Source organism: Penicillium atrosanguineum (genome assembly GCF_028827265.1).
Source record: "Penicillium atrosanguineum strain IBT 20685 chromosome Unknown utg000008l_segment0_segment0, whole genome shotgun sequence".
NCBI classification, from domain to species: domain Eukaryota; kingdom Fungi; phylum Ascomycota; class Eurotiomycetes; order Eurotiales; family Aspergillaceae; genus Penicillium; species Penicillium atrosanguineum.
In genome coordinates, this window is record NW_026623140.1 from 1,453,567 (window position 1) to 1,481,417 (window position 27,851).

Sequence of the window (27,851 nt, forward strand, 5' to 3'; positions counted from 1 at the left end):
GACGCCGTTCGGGGGAAATGCACAACGCAAGCCGGCAGTCGGTTGGCATAAACCCTTATGCTATGAACGAAAACTCCATCCCCGCCACAAATATGGCTAAGGGATCGGCCTCGAGGCTGAGAAGCCAACGGGTACGCGGATTGATCGATCTCCCCGGGCGATGGCTGACTGGATCCCAGGCATGTGAAAGCTGTTACCGGAAGAAGACCAAGTGCGAAGTCGAAGGGGCCGGTCCGGTCTGTGTCCAATGTGCTCGTCGCGGAATTAGATGCACCTTCTCCGGACCCGACAATGCCGATGTTCAGAGGTATTTATGTTCTTTTCTTCTTGGGTTTCAGTCCCGTCGTTGATATGATCCCCGCAGCGATGAATATGTAAAGGCCTTGAAGGATCGTCTGGAGAGAGTAGAGTATCTGCTCAGGACTGCGGGTATTCTGCATGAGGACGATATGGCCCAGGAGGGCCTCTCAGATGATGAGACCGAAATTATAGATGAGAAGTGGGATGCTCGCCACCAACGACCAGATGCATCTGCCATTTCATCAAACCGCTCGTCCATGACCCAGGATACTGAAAATTATGCCGGCGGTGGCGATCTTGACTCGACTTCCATGTTCAAGCAGCATGAGCAAGATGACTCGCGATATTTTGGTCGGTCTCTTTGCTGCATTTCTCTAACTAGTGACGCCCGGCTAACAGGAAGGGGGAACAGGACGATCATGCTCATTGTCAATTCTTTCACGAGATGGAATTGAGTGGATTAAGAAAAAGACTGGCGATGTCAGCTTCTTAAATATAATATCTACGGATTCCACCCACGACAATCCTTGGAATCAGTGGCGGCCGGATGTCTTTCACGACCTGTTTGCCTCTCAAGTATACAAGCCTCTTCCGCCTCGATCAGAGGTGTTCTCTCTCATGAAAGACTTTTTCCGAACAGCGAACAGGCTGTTTCCGATCTACCACGAGGCCTCCTTTATGAAGATGGTCGAGTGGCAGTATACACAGCAGACCTGTGATGATGCCGCGCGATGGGCCAGCATCAACATGGTCATCTGTCTTGCTTACGAATACCGAATTTCAAACGGCCCGAAGCCAGAAAAAGACCGGGAAAAGGCCCGTTTCTATTTCAAAAATGCAATGTCGGTTTTCACGGATCTGGCTTTGCGTCGCACCGATCTTCTCAGCGTCCAGGCCTTGCTGAACATGGCCTTCTTTCTTCGTGGAAACTCTGGCACTCAGTATTCACTGCCTCTCATCACCGCCGCTATGCGATCGTGCCAACGGATGGGCCTCCACCGTAACATTGCTAGACCGGATTTGAGCTCTGCACAGCGAGAGCAGAGGCGACGTGTATTCTGGGTCGCCTTTACGATTGACCAGAGGTAGGCAATCAAGTACTAGAACAATTTTGTTTTGCTTTTAACCTTTGTCTTCTAGTACCTGCTTAAGAGTTGGGAACGCCCCGTCCCAGCATCCCGATGACTTCGACGTCCCTCTCCCCGAAGAAATAGAAGACGACAGAATATCCGGATCACCAAGCAATATTGAATTTTTCCGACAACTTTGTCGCATGTCAGTGATCAAAAGCCGTATCTTCTGCGGTCTTTACTCGGCCAAGGCAATGCTCAAACCAACCCGTGAGATATACCAGACGGTCAAGGAACTGCATGCAGAGCTTGAGGACTGGAAAAAGGATTACCCTATGAACGACGATTTTAAAATTCAAGTTGGTGGAAGCGATTTCCTGTTTGGATTTGCTTCTATTGGTCTCCATTTTACCTACTATAATGCCCTCATCATGATCCACCGCATACCCCTCCTGTTACACTATCTAAAAGGCCAACGTGAGGAGACCCCTCCAGAACTCAAGTTGCTCAGCATCGCCCACGCCTCAAAATCAGGAGTTATCTGCGTACAAGCTGCGCGGGATACGCTGAAAATGATTAATAATATGCCGTGGGGAGACATTGCATGGATCTGGTAAGTGCGATACCAATTGGTACTGATTCTTTGTCTCACTGACACCACCTCTAGGAGCCTTTTATACTACGTCTTCCTAGCAGCGGCAACGATCTTCTCAAGCATCATTCGTGATACTCGTGGCCCGCATGCTCGAGATGATCTCGCAACTCTCAGCATGGCTGCGACCTTCTTCGCAACGCTCGTCCCTGGTGACGGGCCAATCAACTACGCGGGCTTCATGACTCGCATGAGCGCCAATTTGGAGCGCATTGCCAGATCAGCAGTTGATAAAGATGAGAAACGGGTGCGAGAATCGGGTGAAACAGATCACGAGCACCAGCCATCCGGCACGAAACGGCAAAGTTCTCGAACCACCTCGGGATCACATTCAAAGCACCGCCATCGACCTTCAACTTTGCGAACAACGATGACCCCTGACGCCGTAGGCTCTCAAGGACCAAGCATGACTACAGCACCTCCACCTCCACAATCTTATTCATCCATGTCCCGCCCCCAAATGCCGGACCTCAGCATTCCGGAAGCCTTAGAAGGGCTTCCACCCGTCAACTCCTCCGGCTACGTCGTCCCTCTCAGCCCAAACGTCACAACCAACTTTCCAACAATGCCCCAACAACCTCCAACCACAAATTACGTCACGGGTCTAGGGTTAGACCTCAATGGTGCAAACGCCAGCGACATGGGCCTTCCATCCTGGCAACTCGCACAAGATCACAGCCAGTCCCACACCGCAAACTCATCTCCCATGGACAACATCCACTCCCCCTTCTCCCAAAGCAGCACGAGCACACCAGGCAACATGATCCCAGAATCATGGCAAGTGCCACTGACCGCAGACTGGGAGTTCGGTGACAATATCTGGGCAGGTCTCTTCCCCACCGAAAGCATCGCCGCATCCGCTCAAGCCACGGATATGCACTTCCCCGTACTCTCCGCCGAGTCCTTCCTCGATATGCCGGGTACGGAACAAGATGCTAATATGGGGTATAATGCTGCTACTGGAGGCGTGGAGAATCCGTATAACTTTACAGCTGGATTCGACGCACAAGATCCCAATCAGGATCCGTATCAAGGTCAGTCGCAAGCGGAGTCGACATGGCCGAATGGGTTTTTAGGACTTTTCTAGCCGCACTGTGGGTTATGAGCCTCAGGATTGAGTCTTTGTGTTTATCTTTCCTCTTTCTCTTGCATTGAAGTGGTTGGTGCGTTCAGCGTGGAGGTTTCGAAAAATGAGCTGGCGCTGTTCCGATTGGGTCTGCGTATCTTTATGACATGAGCGAAATGACAATGCATCTTTGGTAGTTAGTTGTAGAGGATGAATGGAATGATTGCAGTTCTTTAAGCACTATGAGCCAGGTTCTAGTTATAGTACCTCTTTCTTAGGGCCATCCCTTAGGGAAGAGTAAATGCTGTCCGAATTTAAAACTGGATGAGCAAGCGGTATAGGATTAGGCTTGTGAGTAGTAGTCTAACGGAGGGCCGGTGGCCCTGTATTGAGGAAGCTATGTGTCGGGTTGTAAAGGAGTAGTGGTTTGTGTTGGGGGTTTAAACCCCCGAAAATAAGCATGTATAAATCGCTAAAACCCAGCTAATCAGAAGAAAAGGTCAGATTCTTGACCCCATAAACGCCTTGCCCCATCTCCCAGGGCCATCCGTGCCAATTCTCCCCAACGCCATAGAAAAAGTAGGGGATATCATAACCCAGAATTAAAACACAGACCCAGTTAACAATCGCACAGCCTTACACCAAACACCGTTTCCAAGGTGGGCTTCACCATCCTGGTGCTTAAGTCCCTTGCCTAGGATACTTTGCATTTCCTTGCCTGATAGGCCGGACTTGTTTCCGGATCCGAAGCCGTAGACTTTGGTTGCAAGGACGTCGATGTTGAAGTCTAGAGATCCGATCTCTTTCGAGTCTTCGGGGATGATGTGAGTGCGGACGTTGAAGTCGACGTCGATTCGTTTAGTTCCGTTATTCTTCGCTGCGGTACCTTTGCGGCTCGGCGTGGATGGTGCAGCAGCGTTGCCGAGGAGAGTGCAACGAGCACGGAGAGACAAGGACGTTTCGGCGGGCTCGGAGAGCGTCAGACGAGTGACGCCGCAGAATTCGAGCATGCGAGCCTCGTTTTCGAGACCAAGAGCGCGATCCCATGCGGATGAGACGAAGTGCAAGAGCTGCTTCGGGGTAATCTTTGATTGCTGAATGGTGGCTAGATGGCTTCGCAGTGACTGGAGGACGAGGGATGCGATTGGAGACGCCAATTTACCACTAATGAAGCTCAAATCGAGAAGTTTGTTGGTTTTGTCGGCATTGGGGTTCTTGGTGGCAAATGCTCCGGGGTGGAACATGATTTGCAGTTGGCTTCGGTATGACATGATCAATATGGGGTCGGTGGCTTCCTCATCATTAGCTGATGCAGATGTAATTGCCCAGCCAGTTTGGCGCTCGATCCGCTGTACGGAAGCTTTGAGCTCGTTGATATCGCGAGCGCTCCACCCGCGACATTCCTCCTTGACGCGCTCCGCCTGCTGGATCTGGGTCATAAATTCCTCACGCATCTCCGTCCCGGCCTCAATCAAGTCTGTTCTCTCTTGGGCCTCGTTCTGCAGCTGTACAAGCTCTCGCTTCTTCGCCTCGATCTCATCCTCAAGACCGGAGAGCGTCTTGCGAGCGCTGCACAACTCATCTTGATCACAGCTCTCCATCTCTTCGACAAGCTGCTGCAAGTTGTTTGCTTCCTCTTCTAGAGAGGCGTGCTTCTCCACGAGAGCAGGCACGGCACTGTTGAGAAGCTCCTCGCGTTGAGAAAGTATTTCGTCATCGGCTTTCATGTCCTTCACATTTCGGTGAAGACCCTCTTTGAGACCCTCCAAGAGCTTCATACGCCACTCATACCATGTAGCCTTGCTGAGAAGTCGTGCATGAGTCTTGACATTTCGGAACTGGTTGTCCATGATAACTCGAATGTCTGGCGGTGCCGTAACATACTCCCGGAACAGAGGAGGGTTGTCTTCGTATGTTTCGGCCTCAATCGATCGGATAACCTGTCGGCCTTCCGAGATATACGACTTCAACTCACGGCAGGACTACAAAAGGTCAGCAATATGTACTATTAAGCAGTGTTACCAGGTAAACTCACATGTTGGTACAGCTCCAACATAGGCACCGTACAGAAACCAGCAGCCACGCAATCATTGAAAGTAATGCTTCCGGCCCTGGTGATCTCGCTCGCTCTCCGGCTTCGTCTCTTGGTAGCACTTCCAGGAGCAGTGGTGTGTCGTCTCTTGGTTGTAGTGAGTTCCATGAAATGAATGTTGGTCATGTTCAGGAAGTCTTGTAGCTGAATAGGCTCGCTATCAGCACTCTGTTCTTGGGAGATGACCTCTGCATCCTCTGGCTCCGGCTGTGGGGGATCAGAAGCAATATTCGGGGTATCAATATCCTCTTTCTGAGGGGTGGCGCCGGTTTTGGATGCATTTCGAGGTTCATGAGTAGGAGTGGTGCTGTTCTTTAGAGGAGAAGAACTGACGGCCCTACGAGTCGGAGAGCGCATCGACTTACGCGGCCTGTTCTGGGGTGTCGGGGCTGGCAGCTTGACACCCTTGACAGGGCTCACATCATGCCCGCGGAGTCGTTTGGGTGAGTTCTCGGCCTCCTCTTCCTCAACATCGAGCTCGATGGGGCGTTTCCCGAGAATACCACGTGCGGCTCCCACATGGAGACTTTTTCGGCCCTTGAGTTTCTTCGGACTGAGACTTGAAATCATGTCCTTTAGGCTCGCGGTGACGTCCCGCTCATCAGAATTGCCAGATAGTATATGGCCATCCTCTCTGAGCTCTTCTTGTTCGCGATCTTCCTCTTCCTCCGCTTGCATTTTCAATGGGTCCTCAAAGCGGACACCGCCACGAGATCGTTCCTGAGGAGCAAATTGCGGAGTATTTTCACCGAGAGACAGGCGCTTGTCGAGCATAGCAGCGACACGAGGCGACCCAAGGCCTTCCCTGTCGATTCCAAGCCCGGAAGAGCGACGCCCTTCGCGGGGCTGCAAGATGATGCGAGGAGTTGACTGGCCAGTAGCCGTATCCTGTTCAAAAATGCTTCGACGAGGAGACTTGCGTTTTTCCGCCGACTGTTTCTTGAGCTCCGGCCTGAAGAGCTTTTTCGGGGAAGCGCTTCGGAAGGAGACATTGGCAGACGGAGGAGTCTTACTGGGCGTGGTGGGTTTCGTTTGTGGTGTTGACTGTTTAGGGGGCGTTGATGGCTTTGAAGGCGATCGGCGTCGAGTCGCAGATTGAGGAGTGCTCGACGGGCCTGCAGAGCTACGGCGTGTCCGTCTGGACTTGACGCTTGCCAGGCTAGGGCTGCCGTCCTCAGAAGCCACTGCAGCAACGTGAAGGCCGAGTGGCGATTTGGCTGGAGACTTGGCAGGTGATTTTCGGACGCTCTCCTGGAAAGGTGAGCTAGCCAATTGCCCTGAATCACCCTCAAGTTCCATCACCATCTTGGCTTGGGCCTTATCCTGGGTTTCCAGTCCCGACGGTAGAATTCCACCAACAGCGCCAGTCATTTCCATGTCCATGTCTCCATCTGACTCGTTATCGCGATTGTAATCCATACGATCCGACTTTGGAGTAGTGTTCTCTTGGTCAGCATCGTCGTTCATATAATGCTGCTGAGGCGCAGCTTTGCTCAAGACACCACCAACAACTGAAGTGAACTCCATCGTCATCTCTTCATCTTCGTTGTCATCGTTGTCATCGTAATCAGGGGCTTCGGTAGGGTTCATTCTCGATATGCCTCCAATCATATTGGTCATCTCCATGGTCTCGTCACCATAGTTGGTTTCCTGTCCTAGCGACTTGCGAGGAACCGCACTCTTCCTTCGGCCAGGAGACTTTCCAAGAATTCGACCGACTGCATTTGTCACATCCATACTGAGATCTTCACCCTCATCGATACCATCCGATTCTGGGATATTCGCAGAGGCAGCTTTGGAAGGCTCAGCATTCTCTTGGTCATGACGAGCGCTAAGATCCTCCCAGTCAAAGCTTTGCCGTTGGCCCTTTTTGATCCAGGGCTGGAAGGCACCAGTGATTTCTTGGTCCGCAATTTCCATTGACATTTCTCCACTTTCAGCATCATACGCTTCTGTTCCGGCCTCTTTTGCAGCTTGGCGCAGCGCTTGGTTAAGTCGGGCACTGGAGCTGGAGCTGGAGGATACATCTGACTGCATGGAGACGGCAGAGCGAGCAGTTAAATCATCCAGACTCATAGCAGTGCTTTCAGCATCAAAGCCATCATCAGATCCAGAGGAATTATCGTCTTCCCCTTCAGCCACCACGCTGTGCGCGCCGGTGTCTTCGCTGCTAGATGCCGAGCTTCCGCTGTATGGACTTGAAGACATGTCTGTGGGACCTTCTGTCGATGCTGACCGTTCTCTCATCTGCTCTAGATCTTGTTGGCGGACAGGAGAGAAGCCAAAGTCGGACTCGGCGTCACCTTCAAGGTCGCCCTCGGGTGAGGCGGGTGCCTCCTTCGCCCGGGTGGGTGCCTGTTGCTGGGCCTGAGAATTGGTAGACGATGCGCGCCTGGTAGAGTTCGAGGCTGACGATGCGGTCGAGTCGTCTGGTATGTCTACCACGTTCCAAGTGTGCAAGGTAGCCTCTGGGGCAAACGATACTCGGCGGTTCGCTGTTTAAGCTGTTAGTCCCTTTGCTTCTCTAGTTGTCTGCTTTCTCTAATTAGAGTGGATACAGACCCATTGACTTTCGTCGCGCCTCGCGCTTCTCTAGAATTGTTTGGCGTTCGCGCTCCTTGCGCTCTTTATCATCACGTTCCTTAGTTGCGGCCATTTCATCGCGGATGGCGGATGTCGCATTGAAGGTATCAAAAGGGTTGGCCAAGTTCTCTGATTCTATAACGGGAGGTGGGTTCGGGGTTGCAAAGTCGATTAAAAGTCCTTCTTGCTCGTTGCTAGATGTGTTCGTTTTTTGGTTCCGCGCATCGCGAGCCGGAGTGCGCCGACGCGTTTCCTCGAATGACGGGATGTTTCGAACCGGGGAACCGGGAACAGTAGGCTTGAGAATCGATTTGAGAGGGAACGAAGCGGTGGACTGGAAAGTGTCGAGATCAGATGGTGTCATGAATGCGCGCGGGGAAGACGTCGAATGATAGCTCACCTTGCGACGATTGCCGTTGGATTTTTGAAGAGCGTCGAGTCCACCAGGGCCCAGACTCTTACTACGGGACTTCTTGTCTCTAGTCAGTGGTTTTCCATTGCTTCCAAATGGCTGAACAGCTCCAATATCAGTCGTCGCATTCTCCTTATCCAAGCCGGCCGTCTTAGATCGAGGCACATGAGCAATGGAGCGTCGCGTGCGCACGCGGGCCGCAGAGTCCTGTCGATTTGACATCATGGCAGGAAGTGATGCAATCAGTCAAGCATGATCCGAAGGGAGTCGTCGAGTATATCACGATGGGGTTAGCTACATATCCCATGTCCGACCGATCGCATTCCCCTCACGGACGCGTTCCATGTCACGTGACAGTAAACAAAGCGCAAGCCCTAATCCACCCGGCACTAGACCCAATACGGACTAGCGCAACACACACAAGAGCAGCGCGCCTTTAGCGAATCTTTCCATTCTCGACGACCCATTCGTGAACCTCCGACCACCGACTTTTCACATCCAGCTCGACCTCGCTTCCCCGTCGACAACACCGCAACTATGGCGACCGAGTTGAACGTCCAGTCTGAGCGCGCTTTCCAGAAGCAGCCTCACATCTTCTTGAACACCAAGTCCAAGGCTAAGTCCAAGAAGGTTGGCCAGGCCCGCCGCTGGTACAAGGAGGTCGGTCTTGGTTTCCGTACCCCCAAGACCGCCATTGAGGGCACCTACATCGGTATGCACGATCCGCGATAAATTCACCAGGCGACATGACGAGATACACGATTTTATGGTCTTTTTTCGAGGTGGAGATGGGATGCCGAAGGGCTAGGCAGGAATTGTGCGACTCGACATTACGAAGAGGGGGGAAAGGGCAAATCGACAGTGTCTCTCTGGGCAACGACATGGCTCTATGACATTTTGACCTTCCTTTTCTCCAACCTTGAAAAAAGACCAGACACATCGAAAATCTCCGCTCGCCACCAATTCCGCACAAATCACTAACAGCCTCCACAGACAAGAAGTGCCCCTTCGTCGGTCTCGTTTCCATCCGTGGTCGTATTCTCACCGGCCGTGTTGTGTCTACCAAGATGCACCGTACCCTTGTCATCCGCCGTGAATACCTCCACTACGTCCCCAAGTACAACCGTTACGAGAAGCGCCACAAGAACCTGGCTGCTCACGTTTCCCCCGCTTTCCGTGTCCAGGAGGGTGACTGGGTTACCGTTGGCCAGTGCCGTCCCCTCTCCAAGACCGTACGTTCTACCTTTTACCCTACTGACGCATGTAGTGTAGCGAGTCAGGGTGGTGCCAGTTGTTTCATGACATGACACCTGTGAAACATCAGCTCATCTGTCGCACACTACATATACGTTACCATTCCTGAACCAGATCTAACATATCTCTACAGGTCCGCTTCAACACCCTCCGCGTCCTGCCCCGCACCGGCAAGGCCGTCAAGTCTTTCGCCAAGTTCTAAGTGTGTTTAAAGAGTTGGGTGCTCGGAATGGACAATTCGGCGAAGGAAGCGGTTTGACCTGGATATAAAGGAATTCATTTGGGGTTCGGGATAGTTTACGAGTTTCCATGTCCCAGATACCTTGCTGAACAATGTGTATCCCCACAAAAAGCAAAAATATTTCATCCATCCTCCTGCCATGGAAACCGTACACCCGCCCTGGCGACAGGCATATCCTGGAGCACGGGCTGAGATCTGTTTTGATACTGCATTTTCCAGATTTAATCTGTCCTTCTGAACCGTTGGTCTCTTTTTCTCAGTAGGGTTACCTGGTCGCATATTACAGGTATCTTGTCTCGGTAGCCACCAACCTTGGCCATTTGAATGCTTTAGATGGTCAGGGTTGCTTTCGATGCCATTCGGTAGTTTTGCTAAATGGCTTGGAGCTTTACGTGATGTCTTTGCGTTCGCTCAACATCTGACATTGATGACTTTAGACACGTAGCTCAACAAATCTCATCTGGTTCGTCACATACCATACGCACTCCACATTTCGGGTCTTCCCTTTGCAAACATTCGAGCGGGCCACCTAATGGACGTTCTCATGTAATCTTCCTCGTTCGGCCATGCCTCATAAGTTTCCGTCTCACTGAGACCATTTCGTCTCCTGGGAGGCTCAATCGCCGGCATCTTCAAGTCGTCATCACTGGAGTAATCGTGGGTTGAAAAGGGCGCCTCTGGAGTATCCCATCTTGGACAAGGTGCCTCTGCTTCTGCCTCTGCTTCTTCGCTTTCTCGACTCTCATTGCTTGAAGAAGAATGTGAATCATCGTTGTCGCTGTCAGCAGGTGGTGCATATGATGCCGAGCGAATCCTAGGCAAAATCGACATGTAGTAATCGTCGGGCTCGTGCGACTCGATTTCGCCCACTTCACTTATTCTACCGGGCAAATCGGAGATGTCTGGTGCTTGATATTCGAACCCTCGGAAATTGTCAAACCACGCCTCTTTAAACCCGGCTGCAACAGTTTTCCTAAGGGTTCCAGGGACTCCAAGCAATGCTGTAAACTTCTCCAGTAGGGCAACATAGCCATCGATTGATTTGGGCCTGTTCATTGCAAGATCATTGTACAGGAATTTAGTGCAGTTTGGTCGCGCATGGATGCGAGGCAATTGTAAAAATGCAGCAATGTCTGGGTGCTCGCGGGCAATCTTTTCCAGCTTGGTCATAGTGAACGTACAGGCAATTGCATCTGTGGGTACTTCATTCCAGATCAAGTATTCACCGTAACCTTTGTATTTCTTTCTTGCGGTGTCTGTTAGCTTGACCAGTGGTGCGGCTTTAAAAGCCTTATTGCTGAGCTTTGCAGTATCGATGATGAATACTGCCGCCCCGTCTCCGTTCTGAAGCCCTCGGTGGATTGGCGCCAACGGCTTCTTAAAGAATGAGATAAATGGCGTCGGTTTGAGTACTTTCGACACGTGGAGTTTGAAATACTCCAGAAATTCCTCCTCAGAAACATCCTCTGGCTGGAATGTTACAGAACCGCTTGTTGTAAACAGCCCAGCCCGAATTATGCCTCGGCAATTGATACCCTGTGAGTTGAAATTTGACCACCTATATAATACAGCTGGTAGATCCTTGGGGGGGCAATGGCCGTGCAGATTGACATGAGTTGTCATGTTTATTGCGACTTCCTCTGACAGTGGGTTTCCTTGTAGACCCATTAACTCTGACGTATCAGTCTGGACATCAGAGTTTATGTGTTGGTTTCCCTCTACCGGGGGTGGTGGCCCATCCTTTTCACACCAATAGCAACGCTCTCCCCAGAGCAAACGTTCGTTGGTTGTGGCATCATCGAAATCAGAGAGAATTTGCGCTCGAACAAAAGAGCTTGGGGTATCCGGATGGGGCATTACCCGGGTGTCTGTGCCTCGGTCATTGTCAACATCGTCGGATGAGGATGACTAGAAAGAAGGTTAGACTCAGGTGTACACGGATATGTATGATGCAAATCCTCTTTCTTACATGGCTCAGAACACTCTGCAAGATGATTTCCACTGCCTGTTCTATCGGCAAAAGATCCTCCGAAATCTTACTTTCCGATTTGTGCTCATCTGTGGCGTCATTTTCTTTCTCAGTCAGAGAGATTCGCAGTCTTCTCGCAGAATCACGGATCTGTCGCAGAATATCTTTCCACTCTTGGTTCTCAATGAAATTGGTCTCCTTGTGAACAAACAACCACAAAGGGTGGTCTATCCTCTTCATCCATGTCCATTGGGCGTAGAGTCTTGTGTATGGCATCTGATTGCCGGGGAAACCACGTTCGAGGAGGTGGTCTCGGAAGATATCAGAGAATATTCTCTGGAAGTCATGGCGGGCCAGTTCAAAGAACCTGCACAGGCAGCACAGCACTTCTCGTCGGTGATCATCCCACTGAAAAGTCATCTTAGGAGACTTCGGGGGGGTCTTCTTGGGTGATTTCTTGAGAGGTCTTTTGGGGACCATAGGGGGTTTGTATCCTCCCATCTTGGAAAGATGTGTCTGGTATTTGGAAGCAAGAGGGATGTGATGAATGAGAAGAAAGAGGGAGAGATGTTAAAAAATTTCGAGTCGCTCGAGGCCCTGGAGGTGAAAAAGAGGGAAAGAAAGGAATTGAAGCGGCGGAGAGACTCGCTGGGAGTGAGGGGAGTGAGAGAACCTTCGGAAGTGAGAGCGCCTTCGAAGCTTGAATCTTCGAGGGAATTCAATGAGACTCGCTGGCTCTCACTTCGAGGGCCTGTGAATAGAACTGAGGTGGTTGTCTGACTCTGGGATGCGACCAGGACATTCGAGTCATCTTATACATAAACTCAAGTATGATTAGAGGCGATATTCCAACGCAATTTTGATTTTCCATGACCAATTTGAATCCACAGGTCTCGTCTAGGTGATCAATGAATGTCCCACGGGATGAGTTCCAAACAGTCAAGGCAATCCATGCACAGATAAATTGACAAGGCTCATAGTATCTTCAAAGTCCGGCACTATATATCTCCACTCCGGTCCACGGACATCGCCTGGACAACAATTTCAATAGGTATAGGAACATTTGGAGTATGAAGGCATGCCTGGAATTCTGGATAACCAATAAATCACCCCATCGTGTTCCAGCTTCACCAGATCAACAGGGAGCAAGACGAAAATGGCTAGGTTCATGCACATCGAGTATAAAACGACAGCTCGTGCACCAAAACACGCTATACCCGATTGGGACACTAGGAACCCGACGCCCGGACTTGAAGCTCCGCCCACTTGAACACGCCCAACTTGACCCTTGGGATTCTCGCGACCCTGTCCTTAATCCTCGCATCTCTCTTGCCGCCATCGCGGAACTTGCCTGATTGTCAATTGTCATCCCGGTACTTCCGCCCTTCTTGCCGTTTACCCCCAGGCACCCGCTATGACCAAATGAGGCATCTCCAGGGTGACGGTGATGATTGAGGATCTTGTACAGACACGATAAAGGCATTGACATCTGAAGCGGGAACTTCAGTCTATTGCAAACACCACCCAATTCTATTTCTTTTACACTCTGCATCCATTTGAAACAAGGGGATCTGACGTACCCCCGCCCCCCCCAACACAATGACGGGCTTTGAGAAGTCGGTAAAGGGGGCCACCAAGCTCAAGGTCGGTTCCGGTGTTGAGGACCTTATTCAATACCACATGCAAGGGCTAACAGTTATATGCGCGTAGCTCGCGGCCCCAAAATCTAAATACATTGAAACCATCCTTGTGGCGACCCATACCGGCGAAGCGGGCGTCGCAGAAATCTTCCGAACCCTTCAACATCGACTACGTGATTCAGCATGGACAATCGTTTTCAAGGCCCTTATTGTCGTCCACCTCATGATCCGCGAAGGCCAGCAGGATGCGGCCCTGACCTTCCTCTCCGACAACCCGAAGAAGATCGCGCCCAGTAACTTTTCCGAAGGTACGATCCATAACTGGGCGAAACACGGAGCAGAGTACTGACTATTCTTGTAGCACAATCCCAGGGACACAACATCCGGCGGTATGCTGAGTATCTCATCGCGCGCGCAAAAGCATTTGATGCCACCCAGACGGACTACGTACGAAGCGGACCCGGGCGTTTGAAGAGACTCAGCGTGGAGAAGGGCCTCTTGAGAGAGACGGAGTTTGTTCAGAAGCAGATTCGCGCATTATTGCGATGCGATGTGAGTGGAGTTGCATCAATTGACATTCGGTGGCTGACAGATAACACAGCTTCTGACGGATGAGCCCGAAAACGAGATTAGTTTGACTGCGTTTCGCCTCCTGACGCTCGATCTTTTGGTATTGTATTCGGTTATGAACGAGGGCACAATCAATGTCTTGGGTAGGTCATCATTCTCCCCGAATTGAACAACGTCTAACAAAGGACGTTAACAGAGCATTATTTCGAAATGTCAAGACCGGATAGCGAACGCGCGCTGGCAATCTACAAGATGTTTACAAAGCAGACGGAAGAAGTCGTGCAGTTCCTGGGCGTCGCAAGACATTTCCAGTCTGCTACCCGCTTGGAAATCCCGAAACTCAAGCATGCTTCCACAGACTTGACGCGCCTCCTCGAGGATGATCTGAACGACCCGGACTTTGACCTCCGCCGCCGAGAATATCTTGCCGGGAAAGGAATCAAGCAGAAAGAGCCGCCTTCCGTCGCAGCCCCCTTCGCAAGCACTCAAGCTCAAGCTCAGGCTCAGGCTCAAGCCCAAGCCACAAGGAATCCAACCAAGCTCCCGGAACAGAAGAAGCCCCCACCCCCGGATTTGATCGACTTCTTTGAATCGATCGAGCAGAACCAGCAGCCAATGGCTCAGCAGACCCCCGCGCAGTACCAGCAAACCGGCTACCAACAACCGGGCTTCCAGCAACCGCCGCAGCAGGCGTTCTATCCTCAGCAGACTGGGTTCCAACCCCAACAGACAGGTTTCGTGCAGCAGCCCCAGGCGACGGGACATGGCCAGGCGAATCCATACGGCGTGGCTTTCCCTCAACAGCAACAGCAGCAAATCACCGGAAACCCATTTGGACAGCCACCAGCGCAGCAGCTCCAAGCTCAGCCCACTGGTGCCGGGTTTGGAGGATACGGTCCCCAGCAATACGGGTATCAGCCGCAGCTTGCGCCCATTCCCCAGAATGGGACTGCTTCATTCCCTCAGCAGCAGCAACCCATGCAACAGCTGCAGCCCCCCTCGACACCAACAAATCCCTTCCGGCAATCAATGCTGGCAAATCAACCTACTGGTGGTGCTGCGCCAGCGGCCGCCCCCCTACAACGGCAGAATACCAACCCATTTGCCAAGCGTCTTTCCATGGCACAGTTCAACACTGGGGTACCTGAGCAAGCTCCTCAGCTCCCGCCACTTCCTCAAGCGCAACCCCAAGCGCAACCTCTAGCTCCGTCGCAACCGCCAGCCCTTCAGCCCCAGCGGACGGGAACCAACCCATTCGCTCGGGCATCTTCCGTGCCGCCTCCACAGAATGCGGGACTCCAGCCCCTCCAACCCAACCCCACAGGGAGTACCAACCCCTTCCGACAGAGCCAGTTTATCAATCAGCAGACCGGACAAGGGTGGCAACAAAGTGGACAGAATGGTACTATGGGCGGCTTAGAACAGCTAGACACTGTGCCCATCTTCCCGCGACCGGGCATGACCTAAGATGGGAGGCCTGGCATATACGGGGACTCTTATTAGTGCAGCGTACTTGCTCTTCATCTTTATTCTTTCTGTGTTCCCATGTTCCCCGAGCAATTGTCTCCTTCTAGTCCGCGCCAACTGGTACAGCGGGGCTGTAGATGTAGCCCCCTAGGCCATTAGACCTTGAAAATCTCCCTTTCGCAACGCAAAAATTAATTACCGAAACAAGTATTTGAGGTCGGAAGTACATCGTAATTTCGGCTCTGCTAGTGCTGATATCAGATCCATCTGGGTGTTGGCACTGGGCGATCGATCGGCTTGAAGCCGAGTCGGGTAGCGATGGGGACAGTTAGTGGCGATTTTCGTCGGCTCTCGTCGTCATACAGGGGCGAAAAAGGAAGATGATCGGGGTTCTTTGATAATGCTTATTCTTTACTGTTGGCTGATCTACGGACGTAGGTACAATATGAATAGAGTCGGTGGTTAGCGCGACTCAGGGAGGGGCCAATTCGGACCCGCTTCGTGGCGCTACTCGACTACGGACAAGTCCAGTACTTGCTACTCGCAAGGAAGACTGGAAATCCCACTAAGACGTTCAGGCTTAGCACTGGACGAAAAGTCCGCATGACTTCTAAATCCACAACTTTAGCGAGACGCCACACGGTCCACGGTCCACAGTTTAAGATAGAGCTCGCGGAAATCCACGGTGGGGCGCTAGGGTCCTAAAGTTGAGAGGCTTGGGGCATGGGGCTCGAAGTGAGTGTGTAGCTTGTATCAAACAAAGTTGAGAACAGACCCTCGCGTTGTCCCGGGTCTGGAATTCTTAGTCCAAAAATTATCCCCAAATCCTCTTAACGTGCCGGGCGCAGCCTCGCATCCCACTAGCTGCTTAGCGGGGGCCATGATTCGTCTGACGATGCTATCATAATCGTGAAGAATCTCGCTGGAAATATCTTGTCTGTTTAAAATACCCCGCCGGTCCGTCGGGGACCTTGAAATGTTCTTCTCTTTCCCTTTCCTTCTCCACTGAAGCTTCGACGGCTCCCTTCTCATGGACGCCAACGGCCACTACTCGGAGCAATTCCCCGGTACATACGAGCAGAGCACTCTGCCCGTGCTGTCTCGACCTCCCCCGGAGGTACCGTGGCCTGCTACCGATCAGGTTCATATCGCCGACCCTTATACCATCCCTCGCCCTGACGGGCTCACCCCGCAGACCCCCCAGGTCGCCGCACCAGCTCCCAAGCCAGTCACGCAGGCCTCAAGCAGCGAGAAAAATGCATCCTCCAAGGTCCGCAAGCCCCGAAAGTCCGCCAATGCAGCAGCAGCAGGGAAGTCGACGCTGTTCTGGGTGCATACAGATCAGGAGTCGGCGGCGGGCGGGACAAAAGAAGAGACTTTGAAGCGGATCCGGTCCCACGTTATGTCCGAGCATAATCGCAAGAAGCGCCTGGAGAATACAAAGCGCTATAAGAGCAAGTCTTTCAAACACTTGGCTTTCCAGCCGCCAGAGACGGCGCCCGGGGCTCTGGGGCCGCCTCGTCCTCCGCTGGTTACTTCGTCAACCTCATCGACTTCATCGTCTTCGTCTAGCAGTCGGCGCAGCTCGCAGGTCATGGAGCAGATCAATCACAGTCAGGAATTGATGCCCGTGACCACCGCTGCGACTGGATCCTACTACTCCGTTGGCGCAGTGGAAGCGTGGGATGACTCATGGGATGATAGTAATTTAGACGAAGTGGTGGGCTATCAAGTTAGACAGTCGGAGCCGGCGCCGACTGTATGGACGTATATAGGATCAGGTGCGCGCGATCCGTTTAACACGGGGCATACACAGCTCACGGATCGGATGATGCGCCATCTGCAGAACTGTGAGTGTCTTCTTTAGCGTTTCCGAGATGCATGCTAATCTCCAAACAGTCCTTTGGGATCTGACGCAGCAAGCCCATCCGTTGCAGACGCGGTATAAGCCTAAATTGCAGGCACATTGGGCTGCTCTTATTCAGCGTGACCCGGCTATTCTCCACGCGACGATCTGCATGTCCACTTCTAATGCGGCAGTGCAACGGGGCGAATTGCCGGTCCGAGATCCCAATCAGCCACGCAGTGCACTCGTGATTGATACTTTCCACCATCGTGGTGAGACTATTAGATTGGTGAACGAGGGTTTGTCGGACCCGGTGAAGGCGTCCAGTGATGAGTTGATTGCGGCGGTGTCTACCTTGTTGACTATCGAGGTAAGTTGGGAGATGGCGTCCGATGTATATGAACTCAGCTCACCGTTGCAGATCGCATCAGGCAACCCCGATTATCTGAAGATTCATCTGGCTGGTCTGCGACAGATGATTGGGCTGCGCAAGAACTTCGCCGATGTTCCTCCAGATGTCCGCTTCCAGATATCATGGTTCGTCGTCTTTCATAATTCTCGCAAGACCATGCTAACAATGTAACAGGACAGATATTCGGGTTGCTTGTATGGCACTCGCCAAACCTATCTTCCCTTTCGTACGATCTCCACGCCCACCAGGCTTGTCTCTTCTCCCGCCCACGGACGATGTGGCTCTCACGGCGACGCGTCTGATCCCGTTGATCAAAATCCCCGGCATCTTCAGCGACTTATTTGCCAAAACTATATACGATCTTCTTGAACTCTCCTGGTACGCAGAATGGATCAAAGGTAACACAGGATACAAAGAATTCAACGACGACACGGAAGACTACTTTAACTTCGAGGTACTCTATGTGGAGTACTCCCTACACTCGGACCGGTACACACCAACCGGCCAAGTCAAGGGCGATAACTCAATCGAGGGCTGCTGCCGCCTCGCCTGTCTGTGTTTCCACAACAGCGCCATCTGGAACTTCTACCCCATGTTGGCGCCAGTCCTCCCCAAGCCCATTCTCGCCCTACGTACCGCGCTCGAAGCGACCATCCCGTCTGGGCTTTTCGCCCTCTGCCGAGACCTCCTGATATGGCTCCTTTTCACCGGCGCAGTATGCAGCCAATGTATGCCGACAGAGCGAGCCTACTTCGTGTCGGAGCTAGCGACAGCAGCCCGTCTGCACGGTGTTAACTCTTGGCAAGAGGCCCGCTCGATCCTGCTTGGCTTCTTCTATGCCGACCGTGTCCACCTGCCCATGCTGCGTCAGGTGTGGCAGGAAGTGCAGCTGCAGGTGGAGCCGACTGCGTGATTTTCCACTTCTCTCTCCCTTCCGTATAATGTAATTACCATTTCCCTTTTCTCTTGGGATGAGGTGCGAAGTCCGTATCAGGTACATACAAAGCATGCTAGGATAGCCATAATGACTGATGAATTGGATTCAACATCATCTGAGGATGCTAAAGTAGACGATATATTTCTAAGCTAGGTAGTGATGTTGTTATCGCCCGAGAAGTCTCCACAATCCTCTCGCGCTGCCTCATTTGGAAGAGGTCTCGAACTATCTTACCCAAACAGGCAATGTCCGATTAGGTAGGAACAGCCCATCTCCGTCGGAGTTCTACAATCCCCAAGTCTCTGATTAATTCTGCATCTCGGGATATCCAGCGAAATCTCTACTCGTACGCCCTACAAGCCCACAAACCCTGAACAAGATAAGAGGAAGGAACATCCGGTATCAACACAGCCCGTCAACCCGCGAAGCTTAGCCGCCACCACTCGGATATTCCGCGAAAGCATCAGCCCAGGTCCGCCAGCACGGGACGCAAGAGCTCTCAAGGCCTATAAGCCCACGTCAAACACCCGAAAAAGCAAGCCTCGATCCACCCAACACTCGGACACACTACCCGCGACCCCCTGAAAACCGAGAGAGAGCCGAGCTTGGCCCGGGTGGATGTCGGACATAGTTCGGATATTGTTTCAGGATCCATTTCCTCAGCTAAATACACCCTGCATCCTTTCTTTCCCCTGCTTGCATTCTAACTCTGACTTCCTCTCTACACACGCAACGAATTTGCAAAAACAAGATGCTGGGGAACTAGAAACAGATTCAAGGCTCCGCACTGGTTCGTGCATCCCCACTATTCCCACCCTTCTCCATTCGACTGAAAAATAAGGCCATGGCTTGTCTTTTCCTGACCAATGCGCAAGCCAATATCTTCGAAGAGGTGGTTTTTGGCTTTGCTCTATTTCAAGAACCAGACTTTGAAAATGCTACCCCCTGATTCACGTTCCCACATAGGAAGGGGAAGGGGTAATATATTATGCAGTGTCTGCTGTCTTGATCTATATTTCTACGACATCTCAATTCGTGTCTCGCTTCTGCTGGGGATCACTCTGCTTGAGCCACGCTGCGCGCAAAGCTCTGGGGTTGTCCGCTTGGATTACCCGGAACTATACCCTCTGGGTTAGCAATGATGATACTAACAACTATACAAAGCTCAGCACTCTTCACTAACCCTTTAGGTTCTTGAAAATAACGCGTCTCGCAGAGACAGAGGTGCTACGAAAGTATCCCACGACCGAGTCAAAGCTGGCATCTCATCGACCTTGCCTCTTCAACCTCAACAGCTCAAGTCACCCTGGATCTGCTCTGCACTGTACTGCATTGCACCACGCAGGGCAAACAAGGGTATCGGAGATTAAATACCAGTCCAGTTCAGACGGTGGTTCCGAATTCACCATCACCATCACCGGCTCTAACAAAGACTTGAAACCTGGAATCCAGTCCGAATCGAATTAAGGCAAGGTAAGTCTACCAGGAACAGAATATATCATGAAAACGTCGATCAATTAATACTAAATACTAAAAACAGACAAAGAGACATTAACAACTAGGAAAAGAAGGGGAAACCGCACAATACGGTAACCCCAGGATATAAACCCTGACTCAATGCAAAACTTTACAAAACATTCAACAGAGTTGGGAGTTTTACGCAACTGCACAAAACCCGCGACCGATCAATCGACCAATCCACGAGGAATTATACAGCTACCAAGGCCACAGCCAACAAGCACTCAACGCAACCAACGCTTCCGATGACGAATTAACGCCTCGAACCAATCGTCACGCTTTGAACTTGCGACCGCGACCGTACACAAACGCATGGGTATATCAATCAACACAACATTACAAGCGCATATTTCCTTCCAGACAATAACGATAAACGATAAAATGTTTACGCCATCTCACGGTCGGTCTTCTCACGGCGGCTACGGCCTACCGGAGACCAGGGGAAGTGGGCGACAGGAATGATGAAGAAGCTGTTGGAGGTATCGGCGATACCAGCCAGAGCGTTGTACCAGGCGGCGAAGGCAGCGAGGAATCCGAAGAGACCACCAGCCTTCTGGATCTTGGTGTTGGCGGCGCCGTTCTCCGGGAGGAGGTAGGCGATGCCGAGGAGGAGGAAGGTCAGGTCTAGGAAGAAGAACAGCAGGAAGAACGCGACTGTTGACTTCAGAGTACAGATGACCAGGAGGAAGGTGAAGATAAACCAGCCCTGGTAAGGAGGGTTAGTGGATGTTTGGAAAGTTGGTTAATGTGGTGAAAGCTTACCATGAGGAACAGACCGAACGAGGCATTGAACTGATCACCGAGAGTCGTCTCAATCTCGAACCCACCAGGAGTCAGGATGATGGCGACAGCGATCCAGAATCCACCGTACGAAGACAGAGCAGTAGCACCAAAAGTGTTGCCGACGGCCATTTCCCTGTTTCACGAGTCAGCCATATAATTCGAAGATTGGAAGGTAATTGACGGAGTATACATACCACATGCCAGCAAGCAGCTGGACCAGACCACCGTACGCGAACGCAGCACCAATGACAATGCTGGGGGTGGTGATATTCTGGGTGTTCATGTTGATAGCACTCAGTATGAAAGTGGTGAGGGCGAAAGCGCACAGGCCCAGAGGAGCCGGGTTACCGAACTTGCGGCCCTCGACGGGCTTATACAGACCAGGCTGGAACTCACCACCAAAGGGAGGCAGACGAGCCTCGTTGGTGTTCACTTGAGCCAGCGGGCCATATCCGAAGCGAGCCGCGGCCTTGGCGGTTTCGTGCTCCTCATGGGTCATCTGGGGCTGGAGGTTGGAGCCATTGGCGGTAGAGGCGGGCCCGAGGCCGACATCCTTCTCGACACCGTTGTTCACAGGTTCAGACATTGTGGATCACTAAAACGTGAATAAATATTTTGGGGTTTTTTTTGGATTATGGGTTTCGTTCGTTTCGTGAGAAATTCGTGAGGGAAAAATAAGGTCCAGCTCGCTGAGCTAGGAAGACCCGGAAAATAACACAGTTATTCTGAGGGTATAAGGGGAATAAAGAAAAAACGATCAAATCAAGAAGCCGGACAGCACTGCTGGGCAAGATGGCGATGAAGAAACAAGGAGGAGGGAAGCTGGGGAAGGAAGAGTGCGGCAGCTAATATATGAAATTTCCCAGTGACTGCCAGCGCTAAGACCCGAAACGAAGTTCAAGGGACGAACGCAGGGCGAATGGATGATTGTGGAGCCTGGCAACTTACCCGGTGGTCAAGAGCGAATTCAATAAATTGCAATGATGTGCAGCCGCAGGAAGTCCCCACTGACGCTAACAGAGGTTAATTTGGTAGGAAAAGTGGGCACCTTGGGCCTAGGAGGGAAAAGCAAGGATTTGAGTTTGGAAGAGGTGAAGGGAAAAAAACTGGAAGTTGGACTGGTCGGAGTATGGAAGACGCAAGAACTAAGGAACGACCGGGTCAAAACCTCTGACACTCGTGCGACGTACGGACAGAAACCCACGGTTCATATACGAGACTGCGCTTTGGGCCAGTACATTCCATCTTCTCCCTGGATCCCCTGGACTTTAGCCAGAGAGACTCCAGACCGGGACGGCACAGCGTGAGACGAGCTAATGACAGACAGGACACGGAGCTAAGGAGATGGAAACAGCAGCCCGGGGAAGTCGGCAGTGGGGTAAAAGGACCAAAGGAGCCAATCATGGCCCGGGATTCGATTCTGGGCGTGGACAATCCATGACTTCACCTGGACAGACAGCTCTGATCATCGTTGGCCCGTACCGTATTTTTTCCTGTTTCTTGTGGCCGCAGAGTCTATCCCGTGACTTACCGGCTAGAAGACCTATGGCCGGTAATTCTGCTTTCTCCCCGGGACCCATGAAGGACCCCATCGAATACGAATCTTTTTATTTTTTATTTACGGGGCCCTGGAGTTCCGTTGGAGCTGTGCTGGAGCTGTTCGGGGGGCCGGAAGATCATGGCAACCCGTAACACGTGCCGGGATAATCTGGTGGGGGGAAAATGCGATGCTTGATCCATAGCGGAGTAGTAATTCACGATACACAGGATGTGCTGGCCACAGCCCGTCTCCGGATCAGTCAAAAAAGCGTCAGAGATTACTCATCCATAGGGGGATCCAAACAAGGAGCATTCGGCTAAGCTGACTCTGAGCATACCCAATCACGCAATAAACAGAATATTAACCAGCGCCATCACACTCTAAGCAGTACGGAGTCCTCTAGGCTGGCCTAGACTAAGGTGTGTCTCGCGAGGTAACAACCCCTTGCCCCTTTTTTTGAGTCGCGGGACGATGGCACCACACTAAACCGCTAAAATACAAATCAACATGGCTCAGGCCGTGGAGACTCCAAACGTCGCACCGCCCCCAATGCCTGTTTATCCTTATTAAACTCCTGTCGCCCGTTGACATATTCTGTATTGTATCCAAGACGGCTTGTTCCAAACCCGAGGACCGAGCTTTAATTGAGATGCACCCCCAAGATATCCTGAAAGATGACTTGGTGTCCGTTAGCGTCCTACGTGAGAAAAAAACAAAACAAAACAAAACAAAAAGACCGGTCCCCCCAACCGCCGCTAGACCGCGACTAGGCATGCATCCGATTCTGGCGTGCTGGCGGAGAATCCGGTGGATCACAAACCAAGCCATTGTCCACATGAGGAACACTCTAGACGCCTTGTTCCACTATGTGCACTATGTACTCACCCACCTCGACACTACACTATGTAACGCGATAATCTCCACCGAGAGAAGAAAAAAAACCAAATAAAACCACATGTTGACCTCGGTGGACCAGTCTCAGCTTCGATTCGGCCCGTGTCTGGCTCCATTTCGTCTCCGACCACGTATCAGATCGACTCACCCCGTAACCCCCTGACGGGACTGCGGTCCTCCCGAGGATGACACGACATGACAGCTAAGGGGAAAGACACGGGACGAAAGGCCAGAGTACCCATAGTTCTCTCTACGGTAGTCTCACCGCGGACCTACAATGGTCTGCAAGAAAAATCTGTTCGGAGCAATCCACACCACTGCACCGAGCTGCAAGGTTGCGGCTCGTGCGGTCTGTTCATTGGTTCCAGCTCGAGCTTTTTTCCCCTCCCATGCTGCAGCTCCTCTGCTGATTGACGGATGTTCCGTTTTCTGCGATCTGGAGCTCCCTGCGTGGCGTCTTCTTCGGTAGCCCGCTCGTAAGCTAGTGTGTGCTATGTGCTCTGGTGTCCACGGTCTCTTTTTTTTTTTTTTTTTTCTTCTTCTTTTTCTTTTTCTGCTTTTTTGCTTTTGATGTCGATTGACCTTACCCAGGTTACAAATTGTGTTGTCGCTTGCCGAGATCATAGACAAACAATAATGGATGTTTGATCTAATATCTCCCGCCCACGTGGGGGGGAGTACACGGACTCGAACGCGATCGGCCGGTACACAGTCCCTTAATTTATCGTAGGTTGTGTGCTGTTCGGGTTCGTGTTCGTGAGATCTGTTCGATCCGCCTACTCAATCTGACCCGTTTTGATCCATGTCGCAGATTCAGGACGGTTCGTAAATCCTTTGATTCAATCGCAGTCACAAAATTGAGACATCAAAAACCTAAGATAAGAGTCTCGTCGCTACACAGCTACCTTCCTAGAAATGAGATGCTTTGAACTATAGACCATACGGTGAAGAAGCTTGAGTGACCAACTAAACCCAAAATGTCACTAACCGCATCACCGCTTCCCACGTGTAGAGCTTGTGCGGCAGCTAAAACCATAATTGTGAAGACATGACCCAGTAACCTAAACCTGGTATAAAAAACTGTAATTTTGAATCGAATTCCCCAACTTCATCGCACACTGGCCCAAGGACACTCTTGACCGCCACCCACGCATGCGGATGGCGCGCTCGCTACATCGCACATCTGCTGGCAATAGTTTGCCTCTCGCAAACCGTGATTGGCATCAGAACACCCAATCAGATTCTCGTATCAATTCCGTTTCCCCGGAAGCACTGATCTCGAGCGGGGAACGCTCGAACAGCTCTGGAGATTTCTGGTGTTGTTCTGGAGCAGCGAGGTACTGGCGTCATTGGGGTAGATCCCAAAACCACTTCCAGAAGGCAGGATTGGTCTACGAATAACGTCCAGAACAAATAGATCGAACTGACTTCCCCACATCGCTGTTCGCATGACCCCCCGGTGCGGGGGCATCCAGTCAATGAGAAGCTCGGCGATTCAGGATATGTGCATCCCCGGATGGTCAGCTGTTCTCAGCCGGCAATTCGGGGCCGAAGTTTGGCAGTGAATCTCTGCATCCGCGGACCTCCGTGAAGTCACAGGTGACGCAACTTGTTGGAGTTCCCCCAGACGCCCCGCAAGAACCATACTTTGCCCAAGTCAGGGTCTGCCGAATTCGGCTCGGTGGAGCGGAACTACATCGCCAATGCCGAGGGTACTCGAGAGACGGAGCAGACTGGTCTGAGACCATTTTGATTGCTGGTTCAAATCCGGGTACCAGGTTACCTCCAGGTTGGATGGGGGTTTGAGGGCACGGTCGGAGAGTTATACTACATGTGGAGGTTGGGGTCAACCGCTTTGGGCAAGGTGCTTACTTAGTTTTAGGGCCAGAGTCATATGTTTTAAAGTGTACATGTGTATACTCTACTCTACCGAGAAGAGCTGAAAATAGCTACTAGATGAGAGCGGGATGATGCAGTGTCGATCAGTGATTCTACGATCCTGCAATGATGTGTGGCTGGGAACTAAGAGGGTGGAATGATCCTGCGGTGAAGGGCGCTTCTAGCGCGATGAGCTCTACCCAAAAATGAGTCTGTTGGCAAGACTAGACGGCTTGTGGTCTCAGTCTCTAACAAGTCGAGTCTCGTCCCAACAATCCTGCCTCTGCTTGACTTGGACTCTGCTCTACTATTGGACTTGGCAATTGCCCGACCGACTATGGTAGGCGACTACGAATGCTGGCAACTCCACCTCTTATCAGCTCATACTTTCACTAACGACCCCAAAACTTGCGGACTTGGGTGCGCTGCGCTTTTTATCTATCTCAGAAAGCTCTAGCTACCTCGATGACTGACGAGCGGGGGTTGCAGCTATCTCTGTCGCTTTTGTCCAACACCTTCCTGATCAGGTCTAACAGCTTAGCCGATGAGCCTGTTAGGATGCCTTGGAGACCTCATTATGACCTCTTCAGAGATGTTTGGACCTCCTTCCCCAACACGGAGTTGTAATCGCAGCCAACCATGCGTCATCCTGTCTGCCGTCTTGTCTGTGCACCGCTATCTACGGCGGGATTGGCCGCACCTCCGCACGCGGTGAGTAGCACGCACCGGGAACGAGCTTCTTGAAGAGGCATCGCGGCGCTCTTATCAGTCGCAAAAATCTAACGCTCTGCCGAGTTGGAGAGGTGAAATGCAACTGCAGCATGTATTTAGAGGGGAATGACCCAGCGCGACTGCGCGGGGGCAGATCTATAGTGTTCTAAACCACCATTTCGAGTCCAAAAACACACAAATTGAAGCATGGGACGCCCAGAAGACGAAGGCGACCAGTCGGTTGACGTCGACGTCAAGAATCTGCCTACAGGCAAGGCCGATGCGGCGCTCGAGTTTCTGCGCGATGAAGATATCGCGGTCGCGACAGAAGTGAATGAGAAAGCTTTGGTGCGCAAGATTGACTGGATGATCATGCCGCTGATGTGGGCGGCGTATAATCTGCAATATCTAGACAAAGTGCTTAGTAGGTTGTGTGCTTCTATCGTATGGATCTATTGCTGATGCTCGCTTCAAGTCAACTATGCATCTGTGATGGGTTTGCTCAGTGATACCAACATGCAAACAAATAAGTTCTCTGATCTGACGCTGGCCTTTTACGTGACGTATCTGTTCTTCGAGCTGCCTACCGGTTATCTGATGCAACGATTGCCGACGGCGAAGTATTTGGGGTTCAATGGTAAACTGTGATCGAAATATCTACAGAGAGGGAGGCTTACTGACACGCTTTAGTCACTCTTTGGGGTCTCATGACAACATTGAACTGCACAGCGAAGAACTTTGGTGGTTTGATGACGCTCCGTGTGTTGTTGGGTTGCTTCGAGAGCGCAATAGCGCCAGCGTGAGTAGCCATCGCAATGTCGATACGGGACCCATCTAACAAACATCAGATTGATTCTCATCACCTCGATGTGGTACAAGAAGAACGGTATGTTCAGCAATCCACATCGTCTGATTTCCCTCTAATTCCATGTTTCGATAGAACAACCCAACCGCATGGGCATCTGGTATCTCGGCACCGGCACAGCCTCCATAATGGGCGCCCTCGTCGCATACGGCCTCCTCTTCTACACAGACAACCAATTCAAGTCATGGCAAATAATGTTCCTAATCTTCGGCCTAATCACCATCGCCGTAGGAATCTGCATCTTCACCTTCCTCCCCGACAACCCCATGAGCTCACGCCTAACCCACGCCGAGAAAGTCCTCGCCATTGAGCGACTTCGCGAGAACCAAACGGGGATTGAGAACAAGCACTTCAAATTGCATCAGGCGGTAGAAGTCTTCCGCGATCCGCAGACCTATCTCATCATCGTGATCGTCACAGCGATGGATGTCCCAAATGCAGCAATCAGCAGCTTCACCTCGCTGATCATCAAGAATATCGGATTCACAACCAAACAAACAGAGCTCCTCAATGTCCCTAACGGTGTCATCTCCATTATCAGCATTCTTGCTGCTTCATACTGTGCCGGCCGCTATAATCAACGATGTCTTTGCGTCGCCGCCGCCCTCCTCTGCGGATTGTTAGGAGGCTGCCTCCTCGCATTCTCACCGCACGACATGAAAGGCGCCCAACTGGCGGGAAACTACCTCACCCAGGTCACCGGCTCCGCACTACCGATAATGTACTCGCTAGCCGGCGCCAACGTCGCGGGTCACACGAAGAAAGTCACCATGAACGCGATCTTGCTCATGTCTTTCTGTCTGGGTAATATTCTCGGTCCGCTTACGTTCCGGACAGAGGACGAGCCGAATTATATTCCGGCAAAGATTGCGATTGTGGTCACGATTGCGGTGGCTATCGTCTTTGCGATTTTGTTGAGGACGTATTATACATGGGAGAATCGGAGGAGGGATAGGAATCTTGAGGGCAGAGAGCATAGGGAGAATTCCGAGTTCTTGGATATGACGGATCGAGAGAATCGGGAGTTCAGAGTGAGTCTTTCAAGATTTTTTTTTTTTATGATGATGTGGTGGGCTTTGACGCTGACTTGCTTTTAGTATTCTCTATGATTGGAACCTGGTAGATACATCCATTGCAGCTCCCGACATCAT

General features: G+C 51.6%; 8 protein-coding genes across 8 annotated transcripts; 5 read left to right on the forward strand and 3 right to left on the reverse strand.

Annotated features, from left to right (window-relative positions):
• Positions 1 to 92: 92 nt before the first annotated feature.
• On the forward strand, positions 93 to 3,109 carry N7443_010055 (transcription factor domain-containing protein; the record flags this gene model as incomplete). The annotated part of the gene is made up of 6 exons (XM_056890111.1): positions 93 to 131; positions 180 to 307; positions 365 to 651; positions 704 to 1,385; positions 1,441 to 1,983; positions 2,038 to 3,109. 6 exons carry the CDS (start codon positions 93 to 95, stop codon positions 3,107 to 3,109), a joined length of 2,751 nt encoding a protein of 916 aa, XP_056736602.1.
• Positions 3,110 to 3,690: 581 nt separating this feature from the next.
• Positions 3,691 to 8,397, reverse strand: N7443_010056 (kinetochore-microtubule binding complex subunit SPC105; the record flags this gene model as incomplete). The annotated part of the gene is made up of 3 exons (XM_056890112.1): positions 3,691 to 5,070; positions 5,124 to 7,675; positions 7,743 to 8,397. 3 exons carry the CDS (start codon positions 8,395 to 8,397, stop codon positions 3,691 to 3,693), a joined length of 4,587 nt encoding a protein of 1,528 aa, XP_056736603.1.
• A 315-nt stretch (positions 8,398 to 8,712) lies between these two features.
• On the forward strand, positions 8,713 to 9,631 carry N7443_010057 (40S ribosomal protein uS17; the record flags this gene model as incomplete). The annotated part of the gene is made up of 3 exons (XM_056890113.1): positions 8,713 to 8,887; positions 9,169 to 9,407; positions 9,563 to 9,631. 3 exons carry the CDS (start codon positions 8,713 to 8,715, stop codon positions 9,629 to 9,631), a joined length of 483 nt encoding a protein of 160 aa, XP_056736604.1.
• A 507-nt stretch (positions 9,632 to 10,138) lies between these two features.
• N7443_010058 (uncharacterized protein) lies at positions 10,139 to 12,140 on the reverse strand (the record flags this gene model as incomplete). The annotated part of the gene is made up of 2 exons (XM_056890114.1): positions 10,139 to 11,578; positions 11,640 to 12,140. The coding sequence occupies 2 exons, from the start codon at positions 12,138 to 12,140 to the stop codon at positions 10,139 to 10,141; spliced, it is 1,941 nt and encodes a 646-aa protein (XP_056736605.1).
• Positions 12,141 to 13,238: 1,098 nt separating this feature from the next.
• N7443_010059 (ENTH domain protein) lies at positions 13,239 to 15,316 on the forward strand (the record flags this gene model as incomplete). Its single annotated transcript, XM_056890115.1, has 5 exons — positions 13,239 to 13,283; positions 13,350 to 13,587; positions 13,641 to 13,831; positions 13,881 to 13,992; positions 14,046 to 15,316. The coding sequence occupies 5 exons, from the start codon at positions 13,239 to 13,241 to the stop codon at positions 15,314 to 15,316; spliced, it is 1,857 nt and encodes a 618-aa protein (XP_056736606.1).
• A 1,030-nt stretch (positions 15,317 to 16,346) lies between these two features.
• Positions 16,347 to 18,487, forward strand: N7443_010060 (uncharacterized protein; the record flags this gene model as incomplete). The annotated part of the gene is made up of 4 exons (XM_056890116.1): positions 16,347 to 17,166; positions 17,216 to 17,532; positions 17,584 to 17,699; positions 17,749 to 18,487. 4 exons carry the CDS (start codon positions 16,347 to 16,349, stop codon positions 18,485 to 18,487), a joined length of 1,992 nt encoding a protein of 663 aa, XP_056736607.1.
• Positions 18,488 to 20,414: 1,927 nt separating this feature from the next.
• N7443_010061 (acetate uptake transporter family protein) lies at positions 20,415 to 21,398 on the reverse strand (the record flags this gene model as incomplete). Its single annotated transcript, XM_056890117.1, has 3 exons — positions 20,415 to 20,735; positions 20,792 to 20,945; positions 21,007 to 21,398. The coding sequence occupies 3 exons, from the start codon at positions 21,396 to 21,398 to the stop codon at positions 20,415 to 20,417; spliced, it is 867 nt and encodes a 288-aa protein (XP_056736608.1).
• Positions 21,399 to 26,042: 4,644 nt separating this feature from the next.
• On the forward strand, positions 26,043 to 27,797 carry N7443_010062 (putative MFS transporter; the record flags this gene model as incomplete). Its single annotated transcript, XM_056890118.1, has 5 exons — positions 26,043 to 26,259; positions 26,311 to 26,472; positions 26,526 to 26,634; positions 26,684 to 26,721; positions 26,776 to 27,797. The coding sequence occupies 5 exons, from the start codon at positions 26,043 to 26,045 to the stop codon at positions 27,795 to 27,797; spliced, it is 1,548 nt and encodes a 515-aa protein (XP_056736609.1).
• Between the last annotated feature and the right edge of the window lie 54 nt (positions 27,798 to 27,851).